Source organism: Panthera tigris, chromosome C1, assembly GCF_018350195.1.
Source record: "Panthera tigris isolate Pti1 chromosome C1, P.tigris_Pti1_mat1.1, whole genome shotgun sequence".
Taxonomy (NCBI): domain Eukaryota; kingdom Metazoa; phylum Chordata; class Mammalia; order Carnivora; family Felidae; genus Panthera; species Panthera tigris.
In genome coordinates this window covers 7,119,557-7,145,092 of record NC_056667.1, presented here as the reverse complement: position 1 = coordinate 7,145,092, position 25,536 = coordinate 7,119,557, and the positions used below count along the sequence as shown (strand labels likewise).

The 25,536-nt window shown below is 46.5% G+C and overlaps 1 protein-coding gene across 2 annotated transcripts in view; it reads right to left on the bottom strand.

Moving 5' to 3' along the window:
• UBE4B (ubiquitination factor E4B) overlaps positions 1–25,536 on the bottom strand; it is a 119,783-nt gene that overhangs the window by 76,030 nt on the left and 18,217 nt on the right. For both annotated transcript variants that reach the window (XM_042996170.1, XM_042996168.1), the window contains exon 2: positions 5,493–5,679. In XM_042996170.1, the coding sequence (XP_042852104.1) occupies positions 5,493–5,679 (187 nt within the window). The remainder of the gene's footprint in view (positions 1–5,492; positions 5,680–25,536) is intronic.

Below are 25,536 nucleotides of genomic sequence, written 5' to 3'. Positions count from 1 at the left end.
GAGGACCCGCTGGAGCTCCCCGGCCCCCGTTCTGGTTCCCTGCAGCACAAAGCAGCCCCACCGAGAAGGCGGCCACAGGACTACCGCGTCACTCCCGGGCGAGGCCTCCTCTCCACGGGCGGTGGTCTGCCCGGGATCTGTGTCTGTCAGAAAGCACGTCTCCATTCTGGAACACAAGTCTCTCCGTATTCAGTGGACAATAAATCTACCCGCTGGCCCTCCGTCTACCATCAAGGACCACAGAAAACAAGCACAGGCCGTCATCTTCCTCATGGCAGCTTTTCACATTTCTTTAACATAACACTATCACACCCTCTTGAGATTTTCTCTTAAGTTATATGTGCCTATGTCATTTGGGTCATTTTCTCTTGTGAGCCACTTATTAATTCCACCAAGTAACAGATGGAACGTGGCCGGTACTGTTAAAGGCACTGGGACACAGCAGTCAGTAAAATGGATACGAGTCCCTGGCCTGTGGGGCTTACGCTATAGTAGGCGAAGCAGAGAAAACAGGAGAAGCAAGTCATGTGTGTGCTACGTCAGCTGGTGACAAAAGCTCAGAGAAAAAGTTATCCATGTCAGATAGAGGTAGCACCTTCAGACAGTAAGGCCAACAAAAGTCACCCTTGTATAAACATCTGAAGAGGTGAATGAAAAAGCCACATGGATTTTAGGGGCTGAGCCTTCCAGCAACAGAGGTCACGGCCGAAATGTTCAGGAAGAGCCAGGAAGCGAGTACGGCTAGAGCAGAGGAGCAGCAAGGAGGAGGAGCACAGTGGGAAAGGAGGTCAGAGCCGAAACAGGGCCGGTTCACACACAGCCCTGGGTCAAGGTGAGGGCTCTGACTCTCATTCTCCATGAGAAGGCGAGCCAGCGGAGGGAACCAAGAGAACACTGACGTGACCCATCTTAGGGGGTGCTTGTTTTCTGTTTCATTTTGTTTAAACTTGTTTATTTGATAAATCTGTGAAATTCTCTTTATCCAACCTGCCAGGCGCATAGCTAATAATATCTACTGATCTGCGATTATGAATAATAGTGATTATGGGAGAGACCTAATCAGGACTTCCCAGCACCGAGGTGTGCTGCCCAGAACTAACCAGCTGGAGCTGCCCAAGTCTTCCGTTAGTTTGTGACGGCAGTGTAACGAGCTTGCTGTGAAAAATAACCCTGCTGTTATACAAGGTTGGGCTTACGCTTCAGTCTGGTGCTACCCTGAGATTGAAGTGAAGCGAGGGAAGGCGTGGCCACTCCAGTAATCCAAGCAAGACACGCTGGTGCCCTGGAACCCACATCAGGCCCACTACCTGTTTCTGTAAGTAGAGTTCTGCTGAAACATAGCCATGCTCTTTTGTTTATGTTTTGTCTGTGGCTGCTTTTGTGCTACAGGGGCAGAAAATAGCTGTGACAGAGGCTATGCAGCCTGCAAAACCAAAATATTTACTATCTGGCCCTTTACAGAAAGGGATAGCTGACCCCTGATCTAGAATATGAAGTAAAAAGATGAGGGAACGTTTCAGGCTTCAGCAACTAGAAAAAAAAAATGAGCTGGTATTTTCTGAGAGGGCGTTCCAGAACACAAGACAATTTTGGACGTGCTCTCCGTGAGATGCTTCTTAGACAGTGTGTGAGTCTGAGGTTCAAGGAATGGTTCTGGACTGGAGAGATCAACCTACAGACCAGCAACTTAGAGATGGTAAGTAAAGCTGGGAAACCAGATCAAATCAGTAAGAAAATCGACACAGATGGACAGGACAACAGGTTAAAATATTGACACCCAGCTCCCCCTCACCCCCCACCCCCGCCCCTGACCCCTGACATTTACACGTCAGGGAAACGACAAAGAACCATGTGGAGCCCCAAGAAGGGGGGAAGACAGGAGGAAAACCAGGAGAGTGCAGAGCTCTGGAAGCCAAAAGAAGAAAGTGTTGCAAGAAGAAGGCCAGAGCCCATCAGCTGGGGCTGAGCCGTTGACTCAGAGCAGATCACAGGAGTCCTCACCTGACTGGATTCGAATCAGCAGTGGGTGCAAGGACAGAAGGACACAGAGGCCAGGAAGCAACTCACTCTGGAGGTTCTGTTGTGATGCAGAGCAGAGCAGTGGGCTGGAAGGTGGCAGCAGAAATGAGATCAGGAGAGTTCCTTTATATGTATATTCCCAGGATGGGAGGAGGAACCACATGTAGAATGTTAAAAAAATCAAAGTTTTCCACTTAAGAAGGAAAACCTGCTGGAGCAGGAAAGCTGGGAAGTGCTGGGGCAACAGCTCTGAGTTGGAGAGAGGAGGTGGGACCTGGGGACAGAATTCAGGAAGGGCAGGGAGCTTCAAGCTTAACAAAAGCAGGCCACACAAACAGGCAGGTAGGAGGACGCTACGATGGGAGCTCACATCACTACTACGTCGCTGCCTGCACCTGCTTTCTCCATGACCTAGGAAGGCAGCCCATCAGGCCAGAGCTGCACAGAGAATGAGGTGCTGTTGACTGAAGGAGAGGGTTCAAAACAGACCTGGGGAGCTGGAGAGCAAACAGGAAATACGCTGTAACTACCTGCCAGTATGAAGGGTCTGCTGGAGCGCGTGACCATGAATCTGAAATGAGACAGACAGCATGGTTCTGGTTTTTTCTCTAGCCTTGTTCCACTGCATGAGACAGACGGGAGCTGGGGAATGGGATTGAAAACCAGGAGCATGGGGGTGGGGGTGGGGGGGCACCTGGGTGGCTCAGTCGGTTGAGTGTCTGACTTTGGCCCAGGTCATGATTTCGCGGTCGGTGAGTTCAAGCCCCACGTCGGGCTCCGTGCTGACAGCTCAGTCTGAAGCCTGCTTTGGATTCTGTGTCTCCCTCTGTCTCTGCCCCTCACTCTCTCTCCCTCCCTCTCTCTCTCTCTCTCTCAAAAATAAACAAACATTAAAAAACAAAAAACAAAACCAGGAACATGGGGGGCACGTGGCTGGCTCAGTCAGTAGAACATATGACCCTTGATCTCAGGGTTGCAAGTCTGAGCCCCACACTAGATGTACAGTTTACTTAAAGATAAAATCTTTAGGGGCACCTGGGTGGCTCAGTCGGTTGAGCATCTGATTCTTAATTTCAGCTCAGGTCATGAGCTCACGGCTTGTGGGTTCAAGCCCAACGTTGGGAGATTCTCTCTCTCTCTTCTTCTGCCCCTCTCCTGCTTATGCTCTCTTTTTCTCAAAATAAATAAATACATAAATAAAAATAAAATCTTAAAAAACAAAACAAAACAAAACCAGAAGCATGGTTTAATCCAGGAAGTAAGACAAAGCGAGAGAGAGGTGAGAGGGGGGAGAGACAATGAGTGACTGTGGAATGTAAATGGGTCCAGGAGGGACGTGGGGACACCAGGGAAGGGAGAAGTGAAGAAAGTGGGACAGAGAGGGTGAGCCAGAAAGCTGAAGGTGGCAGTCAGGAAGTCACTGAGATGGAAAGATCTAGAGTATGACCAAGGCAGTGAGTGGCTGATGTCGGATGGAAGACCAGGTTACTAAGGGAAAGCAGCTCAAAAAAGCGCGAGGGCAGAGTCCTGGAAGGTCATCCCTGTGGCTACTGAGATCACCACAAACCGTGACACAGTGTTGGGGAGAGAGACAGTGGACCGAACGAGGCAGGGTGAGTGTGTTCGGAGGTCAGCTGTGACAAGGACAGGAATGGGGAACACGGTCTAATGACACAAGGTTCAAATCGATGTGTTCTTAGGGAGGAGGAAGCGTGGTCTAGAAGAAATGAGGAAGGGCATAAATTCAGCAAGAGCACTAAAGGGAAAGCCGTCCACAGAGAAGCACTCTTCCAGGGACTGACGGTGAGGATTTCAGAAGAGGGGACTGCGTGGGGAGAGGTGTCCATAACAAGCCATATGGAGACTGGAGACTGAGAGGCAAGGGATGAGGACCCGCGAGACCCAGTGGCTGACATAAGCAGGACAGGGCTCATGCTGAAATGACTCCTGGTGGTCCCAAAGAGACAGGGTGCTGTGACCAGGCACACGCAGAGCTCGGTCTCCTGCCTGACTACCACTGGTGCAGCGTGACCTTAAGCCCCTCCGCATCCCACTAGCTCTCCCCGGACATTCTCCAGCATTCCAGGAGGGACTTGGCCATGGTGCAACCAACGGCACTGTTGGTGGCACCCTTCCCAAGGAAAGGGTAAAAACCCAACTGGAATCCTGAGCCCGTCCCCTACCGGAAGACTATCACAGCTTCTCAAAGGTGTTCAGCAGCAACATTTCAGGCAAAGTCACTGTTTCTTGCTAACTGATGATTTAATCTGAACCTCTCTCACTTTTAGAGTCAACAGGAGGACGCATAAGCATTTATATTTACCTGGGGAAGAGTCTACGATAACGCCTATCAAGAGTAACAGTAACTGAAACCCTGCAAATACTTTTTAAAATTTTTGTAATGTTTATTTATTTTTGAGAGAGAGAGAGAGAGAGAGAGAGAGAGCGCGCGCGCGAGCGCTCAAGTGGGGAAGGGACAGAGAGAGAGAGGGAGACATAGAATCTGAAGCAGGTTCCAGGCTCTGAGCTGTCAGCACAGAACCCAATGCAGGGCTCAAACTCACGTACCACAAAATCATGACCTGAGCCAAAGTCAGACACGTAACCGACTGAGCCACCCAGGCACCCCTCTGCAAATACTTTTAATTGACGAAAAGACAGATTATGTGGAAGGCAACTAAGGGAGAGTTCATTAAATGCAGAAATAACAATCATATTAAATTATTCAACGATGTGATGATGAATACAGGTCTGAATGCACCTGCTTTTTCAAATTAGAATCCTAAGTAATTATAATAATTATAATGATAATTCTCATGTTCAATAGAAAAGTTCACTTGACAAAAGGTATTTTCAAATACGCAGGATGAATCAGTATCATTGTTTCCCAACAAAGACATACCTGGATATCAACGATGAGCCCATTAATTATAAAAAAAGAAATTTTCACAATAGTTAAGTAATTGTCAATGAGACAGCTATAAACATCACATCAGGTGAACTTTTATACCGCAAAAATTCAGAGAGTTCTGTTGACAACATTAAATGAAGACATGGAAATCCGTAATTAGAGGCCTGTTATTTTGACCATTATTTCAATCTTGCCTTTTCAGATGATTTTATCATAGAAGGAAAGCATCAACCAAACTCATAAAATCGGCTGAGCCAAATTAAGTCTTAATTGCCTTACCATCAGAAATTAAGACCTGGTCCTGTTTGAGACAAAGGATAAAAATTACAGAAAGGAAAACAATTAGTTTGAACAGATCACCATCAAAATGAATAGAGATGAACAAAACACAACGTAATGATGTCAATCTTTAAACTACTGCTTGCAGGATTTTGAACAGCTGCTGTCCCATGTTCTCGTCTGTGGAAATGCGGCCCAATCTTACCCCGTTGTGAAAATGTCACAACCATAAGCCTCACAGAAAGCCAGGACTAAATGGCCCAGGTATGGAAGTAAGGCTTACCTGATGCACCTATTGGGGAGGTAGCTGGGGTCATGTTGTGGACATTGAGACCAAGGCTCTGGGAGGGGCCCGGGGCTGATGCTGCTATGGGAGGCCCCAGCGGGTTCTCCCTCTGGGGCGAGGTGAGCGGGGTGGTGGGCTGGGAGGTCTGTCCACCAGCAAGTCGTGCGAGGCGCCTCCGTCGGATCTATAACGTGAGAGGAGAAAAGACCCGTAACTCAACCGCAGAAAACACAATTCTGCCCGAGAAGAACAACATTAACGTCATCAATAACCATCGAGAACCACGCCGGAGCTTAACAACTAAATATGCCTGGAGGAAAAAAGGACCCGCTCAAGTCAAACAAGAATTGACGTGGCAGACAGGTACACACCTCCTACTGCCTTACAATCCCTGTTTATCACACCTCCTTGACCGATACTGTGACGCTACCGTAAGCATACTACGTTTCTAAGCACGCTGAAGCTCGTTATCTTAATACAACTATGTAACTTGGCCATTTTAAGTAAGTGAGATTTTAAATAAATACCCAATTAGATTCACTAAAACAAAGTTTCAAAAGTAACAAACGTTACAGTAAGACACAAATGTTACCATCGCTTTCAACAGCAAAGCGATTAGATTCTTCTTGCTTAACTGCCATCAAAATATAATCGGCCGCTGCTTCCTTATAATACTCCAGGGTTAGCAAGTGATTACAAATATCTACCACCAAATCCCAGCGCATCACAGAAATGTTTCCCTCCCATTTTGACAGTCATTCATTTATAGCCAGGCAATAAACTCTCACGGACCACCTGCTGTCCCACAGGCAGTGAGGATGTCTAACCAACCGTGATAAGGCTTCTGGTTCTGAGCAGGCATCAAAGACGCAAACCAACGAGGCTGCTTATGCTCATTCTGTTACAGATAAGGAAGATGAAAGAGACAGCCCGTGACAGATGCTAACAGGGATGGACCTAATCTGAACCAAGAACCTGCCATTCCGACCCTGCGGGAAAGCTGCTCCTTTTATCGTTCAAACAACCAAGAACATCCTAGTTCTTGACCCCAAACCCGAGAAGCCCACTCCTGTGTCCCTGCTGCAAATACATCCCTCGGTGACCTTACACAAAATCCTGAGGTTTGGTTGTTCATCTACCTACATCACTAGGATAAATCCCTCGAAGGAAAGATTAGGTCTTAATTATTGGAAATAAACAGTGAAAAAATCATTAAACACTGATGCAGCACTTTATCTCCCAGCAATGTTCTCAACACTTTATAAATCTATACTCACTGAAGCCTCGTAATGAGCCTTCATGGGTACTTAGGCCGATTTTACATGTGAGCAAACTGAGGCACAGGGGTTAGATACTTGCCTCGTTCATAAGTGGTAGAGCTGGAATCCGAACCCATGCAGTCCGGCTCTAGCGCCCATGCTCTTACCAGCAATCCAGCGGTCTGGGGATCCCTTGTGGTCTCCAAGACCCTCGCAGGGAGCACGCTGAGGCCAAAGCTATTTTTACAGTATCACTAAGATATCTGCCTCTTCAATCTCATTCTCAAGCGTCCAATGGGGTTTTCCAGAGGCTGCATGGCATGGCGTGTCACAACAAATTAAAGGAGTTAACATGAAAATTCAGCTGTATTCTAGTAAATCAGACATTAAAAAGACCTGAAAAAGTCATTCGTCTCACTACAACTGTTTTGGAAAACGTAGTCGTTTTCGTTAAAAACACATTATTTAGGGGTGCCTGGGTGGCTCAGTCAGTCGAGCATCTGACTCTTGGTTTCAGCTCAGGTCACGATCCCAGGGTCATGGATCATGAGGCCCTGCCTCAGCTCAGAGCCCCTCTCTCTCCCTCTGCCCCTCCCCTGCTCGTGATCTCTCTCTCTCTCTCTCTCTCTCAAAATTTTTCTTAAAGTTCTATTAACATACATTATTGTTTTTACTAATGTCTGTTTTAAAGTTGCTCACCCTTTATTTCTATTATGGTACACATCAAAGAATACAACCCACCTAAACAAAAGCTCTTTGAGATCTTCAACATTTTATAAGAACGTAAAGGGGTCCTGAGACCAAACCTCCGACCGGCAGGCTGCCTCTCTCTCATACGTCCTGATCTCCTTATAGTCGAGCACGGCACCTCACCTGGTCTGTAACAGGTGCTCAAGGCTCCCTGACCTGAACCGAACAGAGAACAGTGAAGGTCATCACAGATCTTCCGGGGGAGACATGGTATGAAGATGAAAAAACTCTCTGAAAGAAATCACTGAAGTGTTTCTCTCAAGAACACTTACCCGGGGTGGAGGGTGGGGCAGAGCGAACCAGAAATTCCCACCGCAACCTGTTCCTGATCCAATTACTCAAGCCAGAGCCCCAGGATCTGTGTTCCCCGCTTCCTCGCCGCACCCTCGACACACACTCTCCTCTCAGCTCCTCTGCCACCACCCTATTCAGGCCACCACCCTCTCTCCCAGGACCTCTACAAGAGGTCCTCGTCAACCTATCTGCGTCCACTCTGGCCCGGTAAAAGCGAAGGCTCCGTATTCCTTTCTTTAAACACTTTCAAAGGTTTAGATTTCTGAAAGGCAACTCAAAGCGCAACGAGGTGACACTTCACGCCCATGAAAACGGCTACCATCGAGAAACCATAAAGTAACAAGTGTTAGTGACGATGTGGAGGAAGTGGAGCCCTCTGCAACGGCGGTGACACGGTCACGCGGGGCCGGCACCATTTTAAACAGTTTGGTGGTTTCTCAAAACATTACAAATAGAATTACCACACGATCCAGTGAGTCCACGCCGAGGAAATACACAAAAGGCAGGGACGCAAACAGCCATTCGCTCACCCGTGTTCACAGCAGTCATCTGTAAGAGCTAACACGGGGAAGCAACCCAAATGTCCACCAATGGATAAATGGATAAAACAAAATGTGGCATAGCCACGCAGTGGAATATTATTCAGCCTTAGAAAGGAAGGACATTCGAGGGGCACCTGGGTGGCTCAGTCGGTTGGGCGTCCGACTTCGGCTCAGGTCATGATCTCAGTCCATGAGTTCGAGCCCCGCGTCGGGCTCTGTGCTGACAGCTCAGAGCCTGGGGCCTGCTTCGGATTCTGTGTCTCCCTCTCTCTCTGCCCCTCCCGTACTCATGCTCTGTCTCTCTCTGTCTCAAAAAGAAATTTAAAAATTTTTTAAATTAAAAAAAAAAAAAAAGGAAAGACATTCTGACACGTGCTACGACACAGATGAACCTTGAGGACATTATGCTCAGTGAAATAAGCCAGACGCAAAAAGACAAAGACTGTAGGAGTCCACTCGTATAAGGTATCTAGAGGAGTCAAATTCATAGAGACAGAAAGTGGAATGGCGGTTGCCAAGAGCCAGGGCGATTTAAAAACTCTTAAGTATAGAATCAAATGCTAACTGATAAGAAGGCATGCTCTCCTACGTTCTCCCACGATCTATTCACACAGCCATCACAGGAATTCTTTAAAAACACAAACCACACTCTGCTGCTCAAACCATTCAATGGCTTCCCACTGCACTTGGAGCAAAAACCGAGTCCTCACCGTGGTCTACAGAGCCAACGTCTGCCTCTCCAGCTTACGGTGTGCCGCTCCGGGCAGTAGCCACACCAGCCCTCGGACGGTTCCCAAGACGTCCTAAGCTCTAGCTTGCCTTCAGCCACTTGCAATTGCTTAAGCCTAGAAGCAGTTTTTCTAATTCTTGGCATGGCTGGTTCTTTCTCTGCCTTCCATTCTCAGCTTAAATGTCACCTCCTCCTACGGGACTTCCCTGATGGCTTTGGCCAGCACTCTCCTCCCCTCCAAGCTCACGGACACCGCAGCCCTCCAATCGCATGCTTCGGGCACTCCACATGGTCTGCAGTCACATGATCTATTTCTTACTTACTGTCTCGCTTATTATCTGTTTCCCTAGTAGAACGGAAGCTCCGTTGAGAAAACCACATCTACCTTGTTTACTGGCGAATCTCCAGCACGGAGCATAGGGCCAGGCGCATAACAGCCCTGTACGTCTTCAACAACGGGAAAGAGTAATGCACGCAATCAAGACAGGCGAAGTATAAAAGCCACACAGAAGAATGTTTAACTGGATATTCAAAGGCCAGACGGTGTTTCAGACTTGGTATCAGGTCCTCTTCAGATATCCACTCATTGAACAAATGCTCATCAAGCACCACAGTAAACTCAACAGCCCCTGCTGTCACGGCGCTCGGATTCTAGCGAAGACCAAAAGAACGGCCAAATGGACAAAAAGGATGCCAGGGGGTTACAAGCACCCTTAGAGAAAAATTAAGCACGGGAGGGATAGCAGGGCACGCTGGGGAGAGGGCGCTGCGATTTTTAGATAAGGTGGGTGGAAAAGCCTCTCTGGTAAACGGGGCTTCTGCAAGCACGAAGGAAGAGAGGAAGCAAACCAGGTGGGTGTCTGGGAAGCGTGAGGGGGCTTGTGAGTGGCTCATGCTGAAGGTCAGCAAGACTTGTGGGGCTGGAGCAGAACGAGCCAGAGGGAAACAGCAGATGATGAGTTCAGAGGCATGAAGGGGCCTCATAAGCCACGGTGAAAGCACTGGCACTGGGAAGCCACCAGGGGGTTCTGGTCAGAAGAGCGACATGACTCAACTTATATTTGAAAATTATTATTTTGGCTGCTACAGAGAATCGGCTGCAGGGGAGAAAGGGAGCAGGCAGAGGCTACTTAGGAGGATGCGGCAACCCGAACTCGGATGCGTGGCTGCGAAGATCGTGGTGAGTGGTCAGCGGGGATGTAGTTTGCAGGTGGAGCACAAGCTCATGGGATCTGCCGATGGGACGGAGGGCAAATAGGAAAGAACCACAGGAAGCAGGGCTGACACCAAAGTCCTGGGCCTGAGACCAAGACTGAGGCACGAAACACGGAGGGAGGGAGGAGACACAAATTGTTTTAGACGTGTGATTATCAAACGCACAGATGGACTCGTCTTTGTGTGAATTCTACGATTTTTTCAATGGAGTATAAAATAGTAATTAAATAAACAGCAATTAAAATTAAAATATATGATCTGGGGTGCCTGGGTTAAAAACGTCCAACTCTTGATTTCGACTCAGGGCATAATCTCATGGTTTGTGAGATCGAGACCCTCGTCTGGTTCTGTGCTGGCAGCATGGAGCCTGCTTGGGTATCTCTCTCCCCCTCTCTCTGCCCCTCCCCAGCTCACACGTTCTCTCTCTCTCTCTCTCTCTCTTAAAATAAATAAACATTTTTTTAAAAAATAAATTAAGTTAAAATATACGATCTGATGTGCAGGACAGAGCACAGGTTAGAGACGGCACATGAAGCCACGAGCCGGGATGAGATCACCTAGGCAGGTGTGCAGACAAAGTCTGAGGATGGAGCCCTTGGACACAGCTGAGAGGGGGAGATGAGGTGACGTCACTAAAGGACCCTGAAAGTAGTGTCAAGAAGCCTCTGGGCTCTCCAGAAGAAGGTTCACTGGCTTCCTAAAACCCAGTCAGAGAATTTCAAGAGGGATCACTCTATTTACAGGCCGAGCAACATGAAGACTGAGAACTGGCCGCTGGGATTGGTGATGAGGTGGTAACTGAGGGCCTCATCAGACCCTATTTTGATGGACTGGAGGGGATGAAAGCTTGACTGCAGTGGGGCTGACAAAGAATGGGAGACTAAGGGCGCCTGAGTGGATCAGTCAGTTGGGCCTCCAACTTCGGCTCAGGTCGTGGTCTCGCGGTTTTTGAGTTCGAGCCCGTGTCGGGCTCTGGGCTGACGGCTCAGAGCCTGGAGCCTGTGTTGGATTCTGTGTCTCCCTCTCTCTCTGCCCCCTCCACCACTCGCATGCATGCGTGCTCTCTCTCTCTCAAAAATAAATAAACATTAAAAAAAATTAAAAGAACAGGAGACTAGAAGTACTGATTTCTGTGGGAATGCAAGCTGGTGCAGCCACTCTGGAAAACAGCATGGAGGTTCCTCAAAAAACTAAAAACAGAACTACCCTACGACCCAGCAATGGCACTACTAGGCATTTATCCACGGGATACAGGTGTGCTGTTTCGAAGGGACACACGCACCCCCATGTTTCTAGCAGCACTATCGACAATAGCCAAAGGATGGAAGGAGCCCAAATGTCCATCGATGGATGAAGGGATAAAGAAGATATGGTGTATATATACACAACGGAGTATTACTTGGCAATCAAAAAGAATGAAATCTTGCCATTTCAACTACCTGGATGGAACTAGGGGGTATTATGCTAAGTGAAATCAGTCAGAGAAAGACAAAAATCATATGACTTCACTCACATGAGGACCTTAAGAGACAAAACAGATGAACATAAGGGAAGGGAAACAAAAATAATATAAAAACAGGGAGGGGAACAAAACAGAAGAGACTCATAAATATGGAGAACAAACTGAGGGTCACTGGAGGGGTTGTGGGAGGGGGTGTGGGCTAGGTGGGTAAGGGGCACTAAGGAATCTACTCCTGAAATCACTGTTGCACTATATGCTAACCTGGATGTAAATTTTTAAAAAATAAAAGATAAAATTAAAAAAAAAAAAAAAGAAGTGCCGATTTCTGAAACTTTTTACTGTGAAAAAAAGAGCACAAGTGGGAAAGGGGAGGGGGCGATTACGGTGAAGGTCCATGGAATCCACTCTGCCGAGGAAGGGAAGGAAGGATGAAAGTTCATGGAGATAGACGGGCTGCGGACCCCAGTGGCATTACGTGCGTGACACGGTAGGAAATGTGGTGCAGGAGAAGCGAGATCCATCAGGAAACCTGCATTTTGGTGCCACCACGGATTGGCCATGCTTGCTGTCATGCTGGATAACACACTTAACTCTCCAGCGTCACCTTCTCGTCAGCTAGAAAACAGGCATAATAAACGCAGCCCCAAACAGCTTTCCCAGGTAGTTGCTACAACTAAATGGGGTGATACAGGTAAAAGTGAACATGAATGAGTGAGTTGTGGTATATTCCCATACGGGCATCCGTGCAGGAATCAAATGCATGAGCTTGTGCCCTATGCAACGGTCTGGAAGATTCTCACAAACAATACGGAGCAGAAGCCAGATGTAAAAAAGCATCGACTGCATGATTCCATCTGTAACAAGTTCCAAAACAAGAAAAAACAGAGGCATGAGCAAGCTTCTCAGTAGCAGTGATGGTCTTTGCTTTAAAACGGACACTATATTCACAGCTGTGTCCACTGTGTGAAAATTCACTGCTGTACACATTCAATATGGGTAGCAAGTTCATGGGTATTTCATCATGTTCTTCATCAACTTTTAAACGTTAAATGCAGTCTCTTATATGTTTTAAACATAATGTAATTTCAAGGTGTTCTTTTTTAAGTTTATTTATTTTGACAGGGTGTGAGCAGGGGAGGGGCAGAGAGGGAGAGAGAGGGAGAGAGAGGAAAAGAGAGAGAGACAGAGAATCCTAAGCAAGCTCCTCAGTGTCAGTACAGAGCCCAATGTGGGGCCCAAACTCCCAAACCGTGAGATCACGACCTGAGTGGAAACCAAGAGTCGGACGCTTTACCAACTGCGCCACCCAGGCGCCCCAAGCACGATGGAATTTAAAAAAAAAATTTAATGTTTACTTTCGAGAGGGAGAGAGGGGCAGAGAGAGAGAGGCAGACATAGAATCCAAAGCAGGCTCCAGCCTCTGAGCTGTCAGCCCAGAGCCCAACGCGGGGCTCGAACCCACGAACCGTGAGATCAGGACCTGAGCCAGTCAGACGCTTAACCAACTGAGCCACCCAGGCGTCCCCAGGATGTAATTTTTAAAAAATTAATCCTACTTATCCTTCAAGGCCTAAAATGCTACATTCTCTGTGTGGATGCTATGAAGTTTTTTTTAATTTTGTATGAAAGAGTAATTAAAGAAATTGTAATTAAAGTTAAAACCTGTATTCACTGATACTGAAATTAAAGTAGTATTTTAATTTTTAAAGTGTGTTTATCTGTACACACCAATGCAACAGAGGGCCTGGTAAAAGAAGACTTTAAATTCTCAGGGAAATCAGTGTTTGGGGAGATCTGGTTGAAGTTGAGTAGAGTTACGTTAGAGGTAGCTAACTTGGGAGCCCATGCTGGACTTCAAATTCAAGTTCAACCTTTACTACTTACTACCAAGGTAGGATCAAGGTAAGTCACTTACCCTCTCTGTGCTTCAGTTTCCACATCTGTACAATGGGTGTGGAAAGAGTAGCCTCCACACAGAGTTATGAGAAAACCACCACCCACTCCCCGTTTTCTACTTCATTTTTCTCCATGGCTCTTATCTGACCTCCAACACATGTGATGCTATTTATGTAGTTATTGCTTATTCACCATTCACCATTCCCCAACTCTAAGCCCTTAACACAGGACTTTTCTCAGTTGTTTTTACAAGAGGACCCAGCACATGGTAGGTGCTCCTTAAATATTTGCCAAAGTAATGAGAGAATGAATGAAAAAACACTAGAAAATGCACGGTGCGTAAAATTTACTATTTAGGAATTAATATTACCATTATTTTGAAAAAGCACACACACTGCTTTTGGAAAAAAAGCAAAGCCACTTCTATATCTGGTGCCAGGTTCAGCCTGAGATGTGAAATTCAAATGTTCTCCTCGGTGAAACAAACATAGAATAAATGTCCTGACTCACTGCAATAAGGCTGGAAGGAAGTTTTCCAAGAAGGATTTCCACTGGGCTGATGTTCCCCGATCCCTACCCCCAACACTCCACAAACACAGGTGTAGGAAAAAAAGAAGAAGAAAAGAAAAAGGAGAATCAGGACTTTGTGAATTATACTGTGGGCCATTAACGAAGACAGAGAAGTGCAGTAAGGGACACAGGCAGGTCCGTGCACGACACGAACTGGTAGGAGGTGAGGGTGAGGAGAAAACCTGCCCTCACCTCCCCCATCTTCAAGACCTACTAGAAAGAGGAGAAACGGCCACGAAAGGGCCAGCGCTTGGGGCTGTCTGCAGGGGACTCAACGGGGGACGGTGCCCTTCGAGGGGCTGACCACTTTCTACGAAGGTGGGGGCTTACATGGGTGATGGGCACTGAGGAGGGCACTTGTTGGGATGAGCACCGGGGTGTTGCATGTAAGCAATGAACCATGGGAATCTACCCCAAAAACCAAGAGCACGCTTTACGCACTGTATGTTAGCCAATTTGACGATAAATTATATTAAAAAATAATCATCATAAAATAATAATTAAAAAAATAAACTGTTTAGCAGCCCGAGAACCCTGGGAATATCTAGACAGGAGACTCCCAAGAGATGGCTTTGAGCAATCGAAGGCATAAAGGCTTATCTAATTAACTTGACTATTAAGAGATGTGACCTCACTTTTATCACAAACAGCGCATCACAACATATGAGACACAAACTAAAAATAGTTCAGCACATCAAAATATTATTCAACGTTTTTCTCTTTGCTTACTCTTTCTACCACTAAGCACACGAGACTGGTATCATCTCTCTTACGTTGAACAAGTCCTTTTTCAAAGAACTGTTTTCCCAGATGTCACAAAGAGAAAAAACCAAAAGCATAAAAAAGGAACTTGTGACTCTTCAACTGATGTCCTAAACCACAATTCAAACCCAGACATACAGATCATGAAACCTCATATCTAGAGTTTTTCTGGTCTTGACTATCTCAGTTCTCATTTCACAAGCGACATTAAAATAGGGTTTTCCCCAGAACTGTTCTACCTGATGCCTTTCCCTACCCTCGCGGACCTGATTAAAAATAGATTCAAAACAGCTACCGTTCAAAACAGCAAGGGCCACTGTGGGGCAGAGACTCTGACGGGATGGGCCAAACTCTGCTCCTCTTATTTTTAGTGGGATTGGGGGGGGGGGGGGAGAGCTGGGGGATAAATCCCAAAAGCACTGTTTGTTTGCTTTCTAATGTTTTAATTTATTTATCTAGTGAGACAACGAGCAAGAACGGGGGAGAGGGGCAGAGGGAGAGAGAACCTTAAGCAGGCTCCACTCTCAGCGTGGAGCCTGACATGGGGCTCAACCCCACACCCCTGGGATCATGACCTGAGCCAAAATCAGAAGTCGGACGCTTAACTGACTGAGCCACCCAGGTGCCCTGAGATACCTCTTGTTCTGATTAGTGTTGGGTTTGTTTTCTTTGTTCATAGCTGGCCATGTCTGAAACTTACAAGACGCTATGACAACCTCACAATATGCCTGGATCTAAGCCCAACAGTATACCTCAAAGTAACGCATTCAATCAAATCTGAACATCACAGCTCTGTGATTAAAAATTCACCAGCTACATTTTATTTATTTATTTTTAAAAAAAATTTTTTTTAACGTTTTATTTATTTTTGAGACAGGGAGAGACAGAGCATGAACAGGGGAGGGTCAGAGAGAGGGAGACACAGAATCTGAAACAGGCTCCAGGCTCCGAGCTGTCAGCACAGAGCCCGACGCGGGGCTCGAACTCACGGACCGCGAGATCATGACCTGAGCCGAAGTCGGCCACTTAACCGACTGAGCCACCCAGGCACCCCTCACCAGCTACATTTTAAAAATTCACCATTTTAGAGGCTCTAAGACAAAAAAATAATTTTTAGTGATATGATAAACACTTACCCAGCTCTTAAGCCATGTGCCAGATGCTATTCTAAGGGATTCATGTATATAAATCTAGTTAAGAATCCAAGGCAATCAATACATTCATCTTCCCATTTTACAGATGAAGAAACCAAACTCAGAGAGGTTAAGGGACTTGCTCAAGGTCACACAGCCAGTAAATGAAAGAACAGACATGAGCCCAGGGTGTCCAACTCTGGAGTATACAACACTAATCACAGCCCACGGATCTTCACAGCAGAAAATCCCTTCTGAAGTTGCAACGACCTGTAGATAGAGGCAGCCTCATTCCCCTGAGGACACGGTGCTTGTTCATTATCAGTTATGAATTCTACATGAATGGATACGTAGAATGTTATAATTGCAGATACTGTATTCGTACTCCAATATTAGAGTGTTCGTGAACTCCCTCTTTGATGAGTGTGTATACTGAAATAAAGAATATTTCCATCTTCTGGTCCCGAGTGTAGAGAGCACAGCAAATAAAACAAACAAAAATAATACTTTCTGAACATAATCTTGCCCCCGCCAAATTCAGTCCTTTATTGGTTTATTAAGTGCACGTAAGTCACTGTAGCAGGCGCTAAAAATGACATAACATCCAAGTCATAATCCCTCCCCTCAAGGATTTCCAGATCCACTGAGGAAAGACAGATGAAAACCAGTAATTATGATACAGCACAAAAGGTCTGCACAAGACATAACAGCAGCAAAAAAGACACAAAGGAGGGCAACTCAGACCCCAACTCAATCTGGGGTATCTGTTATTGCTTGATGGGAAGGTTACACACTCATACACAACACGCATACACACACATGTGCATACATAGAGAGCTCAATAATGCTTATCTTTAAAAGAAAACGCGTTTTCCATTCTTTATTTTTTGAAAACATGTCTTCTATTCACTTCGAGAGCTCCTGCTCTTAAAAGGAGGGATATTTTTATGTGTCTTTTACCACGGTACTTTTTTTAATCGAGTTGGAAAAAAGCTGGTGGCACAAGGTCACACACAGTAATTCCATTTGGGTATATTGACATCACAAGGGGTATCATTAGTGCAAATTACACACAAATGACAATGGCAATGATGCATAATAAATTTCACACAATTTTTTTTGGTTTAATGTTTTTCACGTTTATTTTTTAGAGAGAGCGCGCACACGCAAGCAGGGGAGGGGCAGAGAGAGGGGTACCGAGCGTCTGAAGTGGGTTCTGTGCCGACAGCAGAGAGCCCACTGAGGGGCTGAACTCACAAACAGCGAGACCGTGACCTGAGCGGAAGTCAGATGCTTAACCGACTGAGCCACCCAGGCGTGCCCCCTTTCACGCAATCTCTGATGAAGGAAATGAAACCATCATTGTTCCTCGCGATGTCTGTAAAGCCTGAGAACATTCAGGTCAAAGGGCAGCTCTGCTCCGGATCATCGTCACTCCAGCACCCGGGGTGACAAAGCAGCCTCTGGAGGACACGCTACTAATTGTCAGGGCAGAAGGAAGGGAGCGAGGCGCAGGGTCAACTGGCCCAGAAGGGACCCTTCTGCTCCCATTTCGTTGGCCGGAACAAGTCACATGGCCATCCCTACAGCCACTGGGGTGGAGAAACAGAACCTTCCCCCAGGAAGGGGGCAGGGAATATCTGAACAAGAATACAAGTCTGGTACACGAGAGTCTCTGTTTAACTGGCCACACACCTGATGGTAGGGGTCACTTGCTATGCTGCTGTCTGCGCCTCCCCTGCCACACTCCTCCCCAGGAGAACCGCCCAGCAGCCCCTCCTTCGGGTCTTTGCTCAGACGCTGCCTTCCCAGGGAGGCCTTCCCTTACCACCTCCTACTTCCCATCTCCGTTTTTCTCTTCTTCATACTTTCAAACAGTTCAGCCAAAACCGACAGGTACGTGTACGCACGTACGCGTACGTGGGTACACACACACGTACATACCGAGAGAGAAGGTGAACGCGGGCAAGAAGCCAACACCAAAAACTGATCAATCTGGGTGATTCAATCAACCTTTCTGCAGATTTGGAAATTTCCAGAGTAAAAAGTTGAAAAAATGAGATCTGCCAGCACGGTCCGTGTCTTCGCTGTGTTCAGCTGCACAGAGCAGGCACGGAGTCCAAGTATCCGGGGTTGCTGAGCGAGCACAAGGGAGGTCATGGGCAGTGTGCACAAGGGGGGAGTGCAAGGAAGTAGCAGCCCAAGACAAAGGAAGCCCTGGCGGCATGTGGACTCTGGGTTCTGGTCTCTTCGTGTGACCCAGCTATCTTTCTGTCCTTGGGTTCAGAAAGAAGACCCCAGCATCCTTAAAATAAATCTCCTGTTCTGCTTTAGCTTGGAGAGTTGTTCTGTCACTTGCTGTGTAGATGTCTGTAGCTACGTCCATCTCAACTCCTCAGAGACACGCTCAGTAACCAGTGCACAGAGTATCGCCTCGATCTTCTCACCAGGTTTTCAAGATTCAAATTCACTTACACGAGCTACGTATTTATTACTGTCAAGACAAACCATCCCAGACAGCAATTTTGAAAACTGTGCAACATACAAATTCAAATGCAATGCAAGTCATCTGCCTGGAGTTTCTTCTTCCAGACAGGTAGGAGTGAGCCAGGTGAGGGGACAGAGGAGCACTCACAAAGGCAGGGGGCTTCGTGAGAACGCACAGTGTGTTAGGGAATTCTGAGTCGTTTAAGGATGAGGGTGGACGGCCACGGCAAGACACAGGGCAGGAAAGACAGGCTGAGACAAGCTCCTGATGAGCTCTGAATACCCTCCTAAAATCAACCTTTTTCTAGAAGGAAAGGAAGAGATTTTGAAGGATGTAAGCAAGGGAATAACTGGGTTGGATCTGTCTTTTAAAATTTTTTTTTAATGTTTATTTATTTTTGAGAGAGACAGAGACAGAATGCAAGTGGGTTAGGGGCAGAGAGAGAGGGAGACACAGAATCCGAAGCCGGCTCCAGGCTCTGAGCTGTCAGCACAGAGCCCGACGTGGGGCTCGAACTCATGAGCCGTGAGATCATGACCCGAGCCGAAGACTGACGCTCAACCAACTAACCCACACAGGTGCCCCGGATCTGTCTTTTAAAACAAATCACTCTAGCCACTATGTGAGAATGGACTGTGGAAGGGACAGGTCCAGGGACAAGGTGTATAATCAAGAGAACTTGGGTCATTATTCAGAAGTGAGATGTAAGGAAGGGTGGAGTCTAGATCTCAGGCCTAAGCAGAGGGCACAGTCCCTAAAACAGAGACTATGAAAGAAGGAGGTTTTGAGAAGAAAAGGTGTGTTTCGACTACGCCGTGGGGTGAGGTGCCCCTAAGAACACCCACACAGAACGCCCTACAGGCAGCTGCCCTGTAGGCCTGGTACATATGTATGTATATATCTATCTATCTATTTATCTATTTATTTATGGAAATAGTTTCCATTTCCCTGTTCTAGCAAGGGTTGGAAGGCATTAGCAAAAAACCATAAACCGTATTTTTAATTTAACTTAGAGTCACATCGATAAGGAAATTAGGACAGAAGTAAAATGACACAAAAAAATAAGATAAAGCCAGAAGTGAAGTGAGTATGCATCACACGTGTATATCAACACTATATGTACGTATCACATGTCTATATCTGCAGAGGTTTAATGCCAAAGTACAAGTCAGAGAAAGCAATTTTAGAACAGCCCAAATGAGGAGATCACCTTGGCTGATGTGACCTGATTCAAAGACAAATTTTAGAGTACCGAGGGCAGGGGTTCAAAACCTGAGGGTCAGGAGGGTGTTCCAGTTTTCACAAGCTTTTCAAAGAGGTCCCTGACTCAGATGAAAAGCGACTCTCTCCCGGCACGCACGGGCTGAGCATCCTTCACGAAATCCCCCGTAGAAATGTGTTCCCAACAGAAGTCTTGATAAGAACTGTGTCACGGTGAGTTTTAGTGGCTTTCCAATGACACTCCAAAGCAGAGCCATGTGTATAAGCTGCCGCAGGTTGAGAAGCCACGTTCCCACTGTCTACCATGCTGGGGTGGAGATTTGGGGATAGATCTCAAGCAGGAGATATGACCGGCAAGGGGATGTGAGAGTCATCAGTATGTACCTGGTAGATAACTACAGATGCCAAGAGGGCAGAACTTTGCTTTCTAGTTCACATCCATCTCCTGAGTACTTCTGAATGAAGCGTGGCCCACAGGAGGTGCTAAATAAGTACCTGGAGAATAAATAAAAGGACTGCCCCCGAACATGATATTCATTCATTCATCCATTCATTCATTCATTCGTTCAATAAATGCACCTGGAAGGTAGGAAACGAAAGGAAAATCAAGAACAGAATCGTGAGATGCCTGAGTGGCTCAGACGGTTAAATGTCTGACTTTGGCACAGGTCATGATCTCACGGCTCATGGGTTCGAGCCCTGCATAGGGCTCTGCGCTGACAGCACAAAACCTGTTTAGGATTCTGTCTCCTTCTCTCTCTACCCCTCTCTTGCTCATGCGTGCACACTCGTGCGCGCTCTCTCAAAAATAAATAAATAAACATTAAAAAAAAAAAAAAAAAGACCAGAATCCTGAAAAACATCATTTAAGGTGTATCAGGAAAGAGCAGCCTGCAATGGTGACGGGAAAAGTAAGAAGGGAAGCAAGGAAGCAGTATACCCGTGGCATCCAAAGGAAAACGCTTTCCGAAATAGAGTGATTGCCAGGGTCAAAAGCCGAAGACAAGTTAACCAACATGTTCAGAAAAGTGCCCCAGCATCTGGCAATCTTAGCATGAATAGTTTGGATGCAGCAGTGAAGGGAAAAGCCTCCCAAAAAAGCACAAGGAGGGAGGCCACCAAAAATGAGGGGGTGGAAGGAGATCCACTCTCCTAAGGGTCTGGTCTGTGAAAGGGGACGACAGGGATCAAGTGACAGCTAGAGGAGAAAGCAGGACCAGAGGTGGCATCTTGCTGTTTTTGCCACCGGTGTGGACTGGAGATCTTTTGCATCAAAAGGGAGTAGAGAAGGAAGGCCGAAGATGGAAATGATTACCAAAAAAGCCAGGCACAGGGCAAGACAGGACAGGACAGAGCACAGAGGGAGAGGGAGACGGTGCCCTACAGAGCAGAGATACAAATCAAGCACTGAGAACAGGGGTCAGCACCCCATAAACACTTCCCCTCTACCACGACCACAATTACTGTTTTTATTAGGAAGATTTCCGTGAGAATGAAGTAGGGAGGGAAAGGCGAGAGGCCAGAAGTGCCTGACCACAACCGTTTCTTTTGAAAAGCAGAAGACAATGACGTCACCTGCAGGGAATGAGGAGGGGCTGTCCCTTCAGCCACGTGGGGGTTGGGGGGTGGGTTCTTCTAACAGCCCTGGAGGGCAGCAGAACAGTCTGGAGGGCAGTGGAAGGGCAAAGACACACACCTTGTGTCTTCCTAGACACCTCTAGCTGCTCAAGACTTCCTTCCTTCCTTCCTTAAGCAAGACTCCTGTTTTCTGGACATGGTCAGGCAGGTAGGGAGCGCTGAACCTACATCAAGCAATAGCTCTGTGACCCTGGGCAAGTGACTGAGTATCACCTTCCTTGTCTACAGATAAAATGAGAACAGTGACCGTACCTTCACTTTATAGGGTTAAACAGCCATCACCCACGGAAAGCGTTTAGCACATCCTAGGTGTTGAAGACATTAGCTACTATTGCTATCATTATGAGTGTTTCTGGGATGCCAAAAAAACAAAAAGCCAAAAAAACAATGCTTTTCAAGAACAGGCCCCCCAAAATGGTAGCTTGTCATGTTAAGTACTGCATTAGAAAAGATTAGTAAATGCTTTAAAAAAAGAAAAAGAGGGGAAGTGAAAGATCAAAGTCAATCATTCTGTGGTATAATTAACATACGAAGAAAAATAGTACACCAACACCTGTGCCCACTTACATTTTCCTTCCGATTATTTTTTATTTCCTCACAGCCTATTTCTTACCCTAATCCGACCCAAAACTCAGATGGAGCCCCCCCAAATGTGCCGCACTATGTCAGCACCTCTGTGCCTTCAGAAAATGACACTGGATCACAAAAAGGTGACGGCAAAAAAGCTAGCCCTCCAAAACCCGACCCAGCACCCTGGACACTGAGGTAGGAGCCCTACCCCTCTTCTAGAAAGCAATCTGGCTATATTCCAGAAAACTCCTTCAAGATGATCACATCCTTTGATCCAGTAATTCTGCTTCCGGAAACCTTAGGGAAATGATCAGAAAATCTGATAAAGATTCACATACAAAACTTCATCACAAAATCATGTATAATATTAGAAAAGAGGGCTGCCTGGCTGGCTCAGTCAGTAGAGAATACGACTCTTGATCCCAGGGTTGTGAGTTTGAGCTCCATGTTGCGAGTAGAGTTTACATTAAACAAAAAAAAAATAATAAAAAAAAATAAAAAACTGGTGGGGAGCCTGGATGGCTCAGTTGGTTAAGTGTCTGATTTCAGCTCAGGTCATGATCTTGTGGTTCGTGGGTTCAAGCCCCGCATTGGCCCCTGTGCTGACAGCTCAGAGCCTAGAGCCTACTTCGTATTCTGTGTCTCCCTCTCTCTGCCCCTCCCCCATTCACACTCTGTCTCTCTCTCTCTCTCAAAAATAAACGTTAAAAAAATTAAAAAAACAAAACAAAACTGGGGTGTCTGGGTAGCTCAAGCGGTTAAGCATCCAACTTTGGCTCAGGTCACGATCTCACGATTCATGAGTTCAAGCCCTGCATCAAGCTCTGAGCTGACAGTGCAGAGCCTACTTTGGATCCTCTGCCTCCCTCTCTCTCTGCCCCTCCCCAGCTTGTGCTCCCTCCCTCTCTCTCCAAAATAAACAAAACATAAGAAAGAAAGAAAGAAAGAAAGAAAGAAAGAAAGAAAGAAAGAAAGAAAGAAAGAAAAGAAAGAAAAGAAAAGAAAGAGGGGCGCCCGGGTGGCTCAGTCAGTTAAGCGTCCAACTTTGGCTCAGGTCATGATCTTCCGGTTCGTGGGTTTGAGCCCCACGTCAGGCTCTGTGGTGACAGCTCAGAGCCTGGAGCCTGCTGCGGATTCTGTGTCTCCCTCTCTCTCTGCCCCTCCCCCACTCGCACTCTGCCTCTGTCTCAAAAATAAATAAACATTTTTTTAAAAAGAACGGACGAACAAACGGAAAACTACCTGAATTTTCTACATTTAGGGAAACAATCAGTACATCTAATGATGGAAAACCCTGTAGCCATTAAAAATGATGTTTTAATTTCTAAGCATACAAGAAAATGCTTATAATGCCATGTTAAGTTAAAATGCAATATATAAAACTGCATGCAATAGGATTCTAATGATTTATTCATCGATTCCACAAACTTTAACCAAGCCCCAATGTTTCAGGCAGAAATAAATGGGCTTTGGAAATTAAAAATGAATGTGACTTATTCTCTGCTGTCAATCTAGCAGGGGAAACAGACACAAAAGCAGATTGCTCTAACCCAATATGATGAGAACAGAAGCAAAGCCAAACCAGAGTGGGGGCCACAGGAACATGGGGTGTTGAGGAAAAGGTTCTAGGGGAAGGTGACACATCAGCTGAGTCCTGAAAGACGGACAGCTTGTAACGCTCAGGGAGGCAGGGCTTCAGGAAAAGCAGAGAGACAGGAGTAAGGGACAATAGCGTATGTCAACCAAACACAGTTTATTTATTTTCTTAATGTCTATTTATTTGGAGAGAGAGAGCATGTCTGCGCGTGCCCATTTGCACACGTGCACACATGGGCAGGGGAGGGACAGAGAGAGAGAGAATCCCAAGCAGGCTCCGCACTGTCAGCACAGAGCCCGACGCCGGGCTCGATCTCACAAACCGTGAGATCGTGACCGGAGGAGAAATCAAGAGCCAGATGCTTAGCCCAGTGAGCCACCCAGGGGCCACGCAAATATAAATACACGCAGTTAAAAAAAAAAAAAAAAAAAAAAAGACAACAGGAGTTGGAGTCACTTGTGCCAAGCCCCACCACAGCAAACCAAGACTTAATGCCTCACCTGACATCAGTTTCAACCTCTCCCAGAAACGTGATCTTAAAGCAGTAAATCTGGAACTTCCTGACAGCCCTAGTGAGGTGATCTGCCTGACAGACCCCTCTGGCTCCCAAGGAAAGATGAGGTACTCCACTCTGTCTTTGTTCCTTAACCCTCTTCTGCCCAGAAAAGTGTCCCATTGTGTTCGGCTCTTGGGAACTCCTTTCCATCTGCTAGATGGGGTGTTACCCTATTCATGATTCATTGACTAGAGCCAACTTGATCTTTAAATTTACTCAGCTGAATTCTGTGTTTTAAAAACACACAGGGGCGCCTGGGTGGCTCAGTCGGTTGAGCGGCCGACTTCGGCTCAGGTCATGATCTCGCGGTCCGTGAGTTCGAGCCCCGCGTCGGGTTCTGTGCTGACAGCTCGGAGCCTGCAGCCCGTTTCGGATTCTGTGTCTCCCTCTCTCTGACCCTCCCCCGTTCATGCTCTGTCTCTCTCTGTCTCAAAAATAAATAAACGTTAAAAAAAAAAAAAAAACACAGAGAAAATAACAGAAGTCCATGAAGTAATAGGCCAAGAAATTAACAGTGATTACCTCTGGATAACAGGATTACAGGTAAGTCTTGCTCTTCCCTTAATTCTTGATTTTAGAAGTCTTCTTACAAAGAATCATACAGAATTCAGCAAATTTATGCAGCTGAATTTATAATCAGAAAAAAAAATCAATTTAAATGAAGGTAGACTACAAAGATTTCTAAAAGCTTTTCAAGTCCTACAAACCTGTGATCCTAAGAGGAAAAAAAATCACATTAGAAGATTTAGCTTAGGGGCGCCTGGGTGGCTCAGCTGGTTAAGCACCGAACTCTTGATTTTTGGCTCAGGTCACGATCTCACGGTTCGTGCGTTCAAGCCCCATGTCGGGCTGTGCGCTGACAGCATGGAGCCTGCCTGGGATTCTCTCTCTCTCTCTCTCTCTCTCTCTCGCTCGCTCTCTCACTCTCCCCACTCTCTGTGCCCCTACCCCACTCGCTCTGTGTGCCAATTAATTAATTAATTGGAAAAAAATAAACCCTAACCTAGCAGAAAAAAGTACCCTTGGATGGTGAGATTCTGAACAAAGATTTTGTTTTTACCTTCTGTTTCCGATTTTCCTTTTTATTTTTGCCTCTTAGTACAATGAACCTAAAGTAGATTCCATTGTAGAATTGACAGAACTCTAATCCTACCTCTGACAGCAAAGCACGAAAGGGAGACGTCGGAAGAGAGGAAGAGGCCGCCGGTCGTTTTCCTGCCGGTGTGCCCCGTGAGTACTGACACACGTGGATCTGACGGCCCAGATGCCCTTGCCCAGGCTGACCAAGGAAGGACCAAGCGCCCCGGTCAGCTGAGAACTGTCACAGGACACGCCGGGCACGGTGGAAAGAGAAGAAT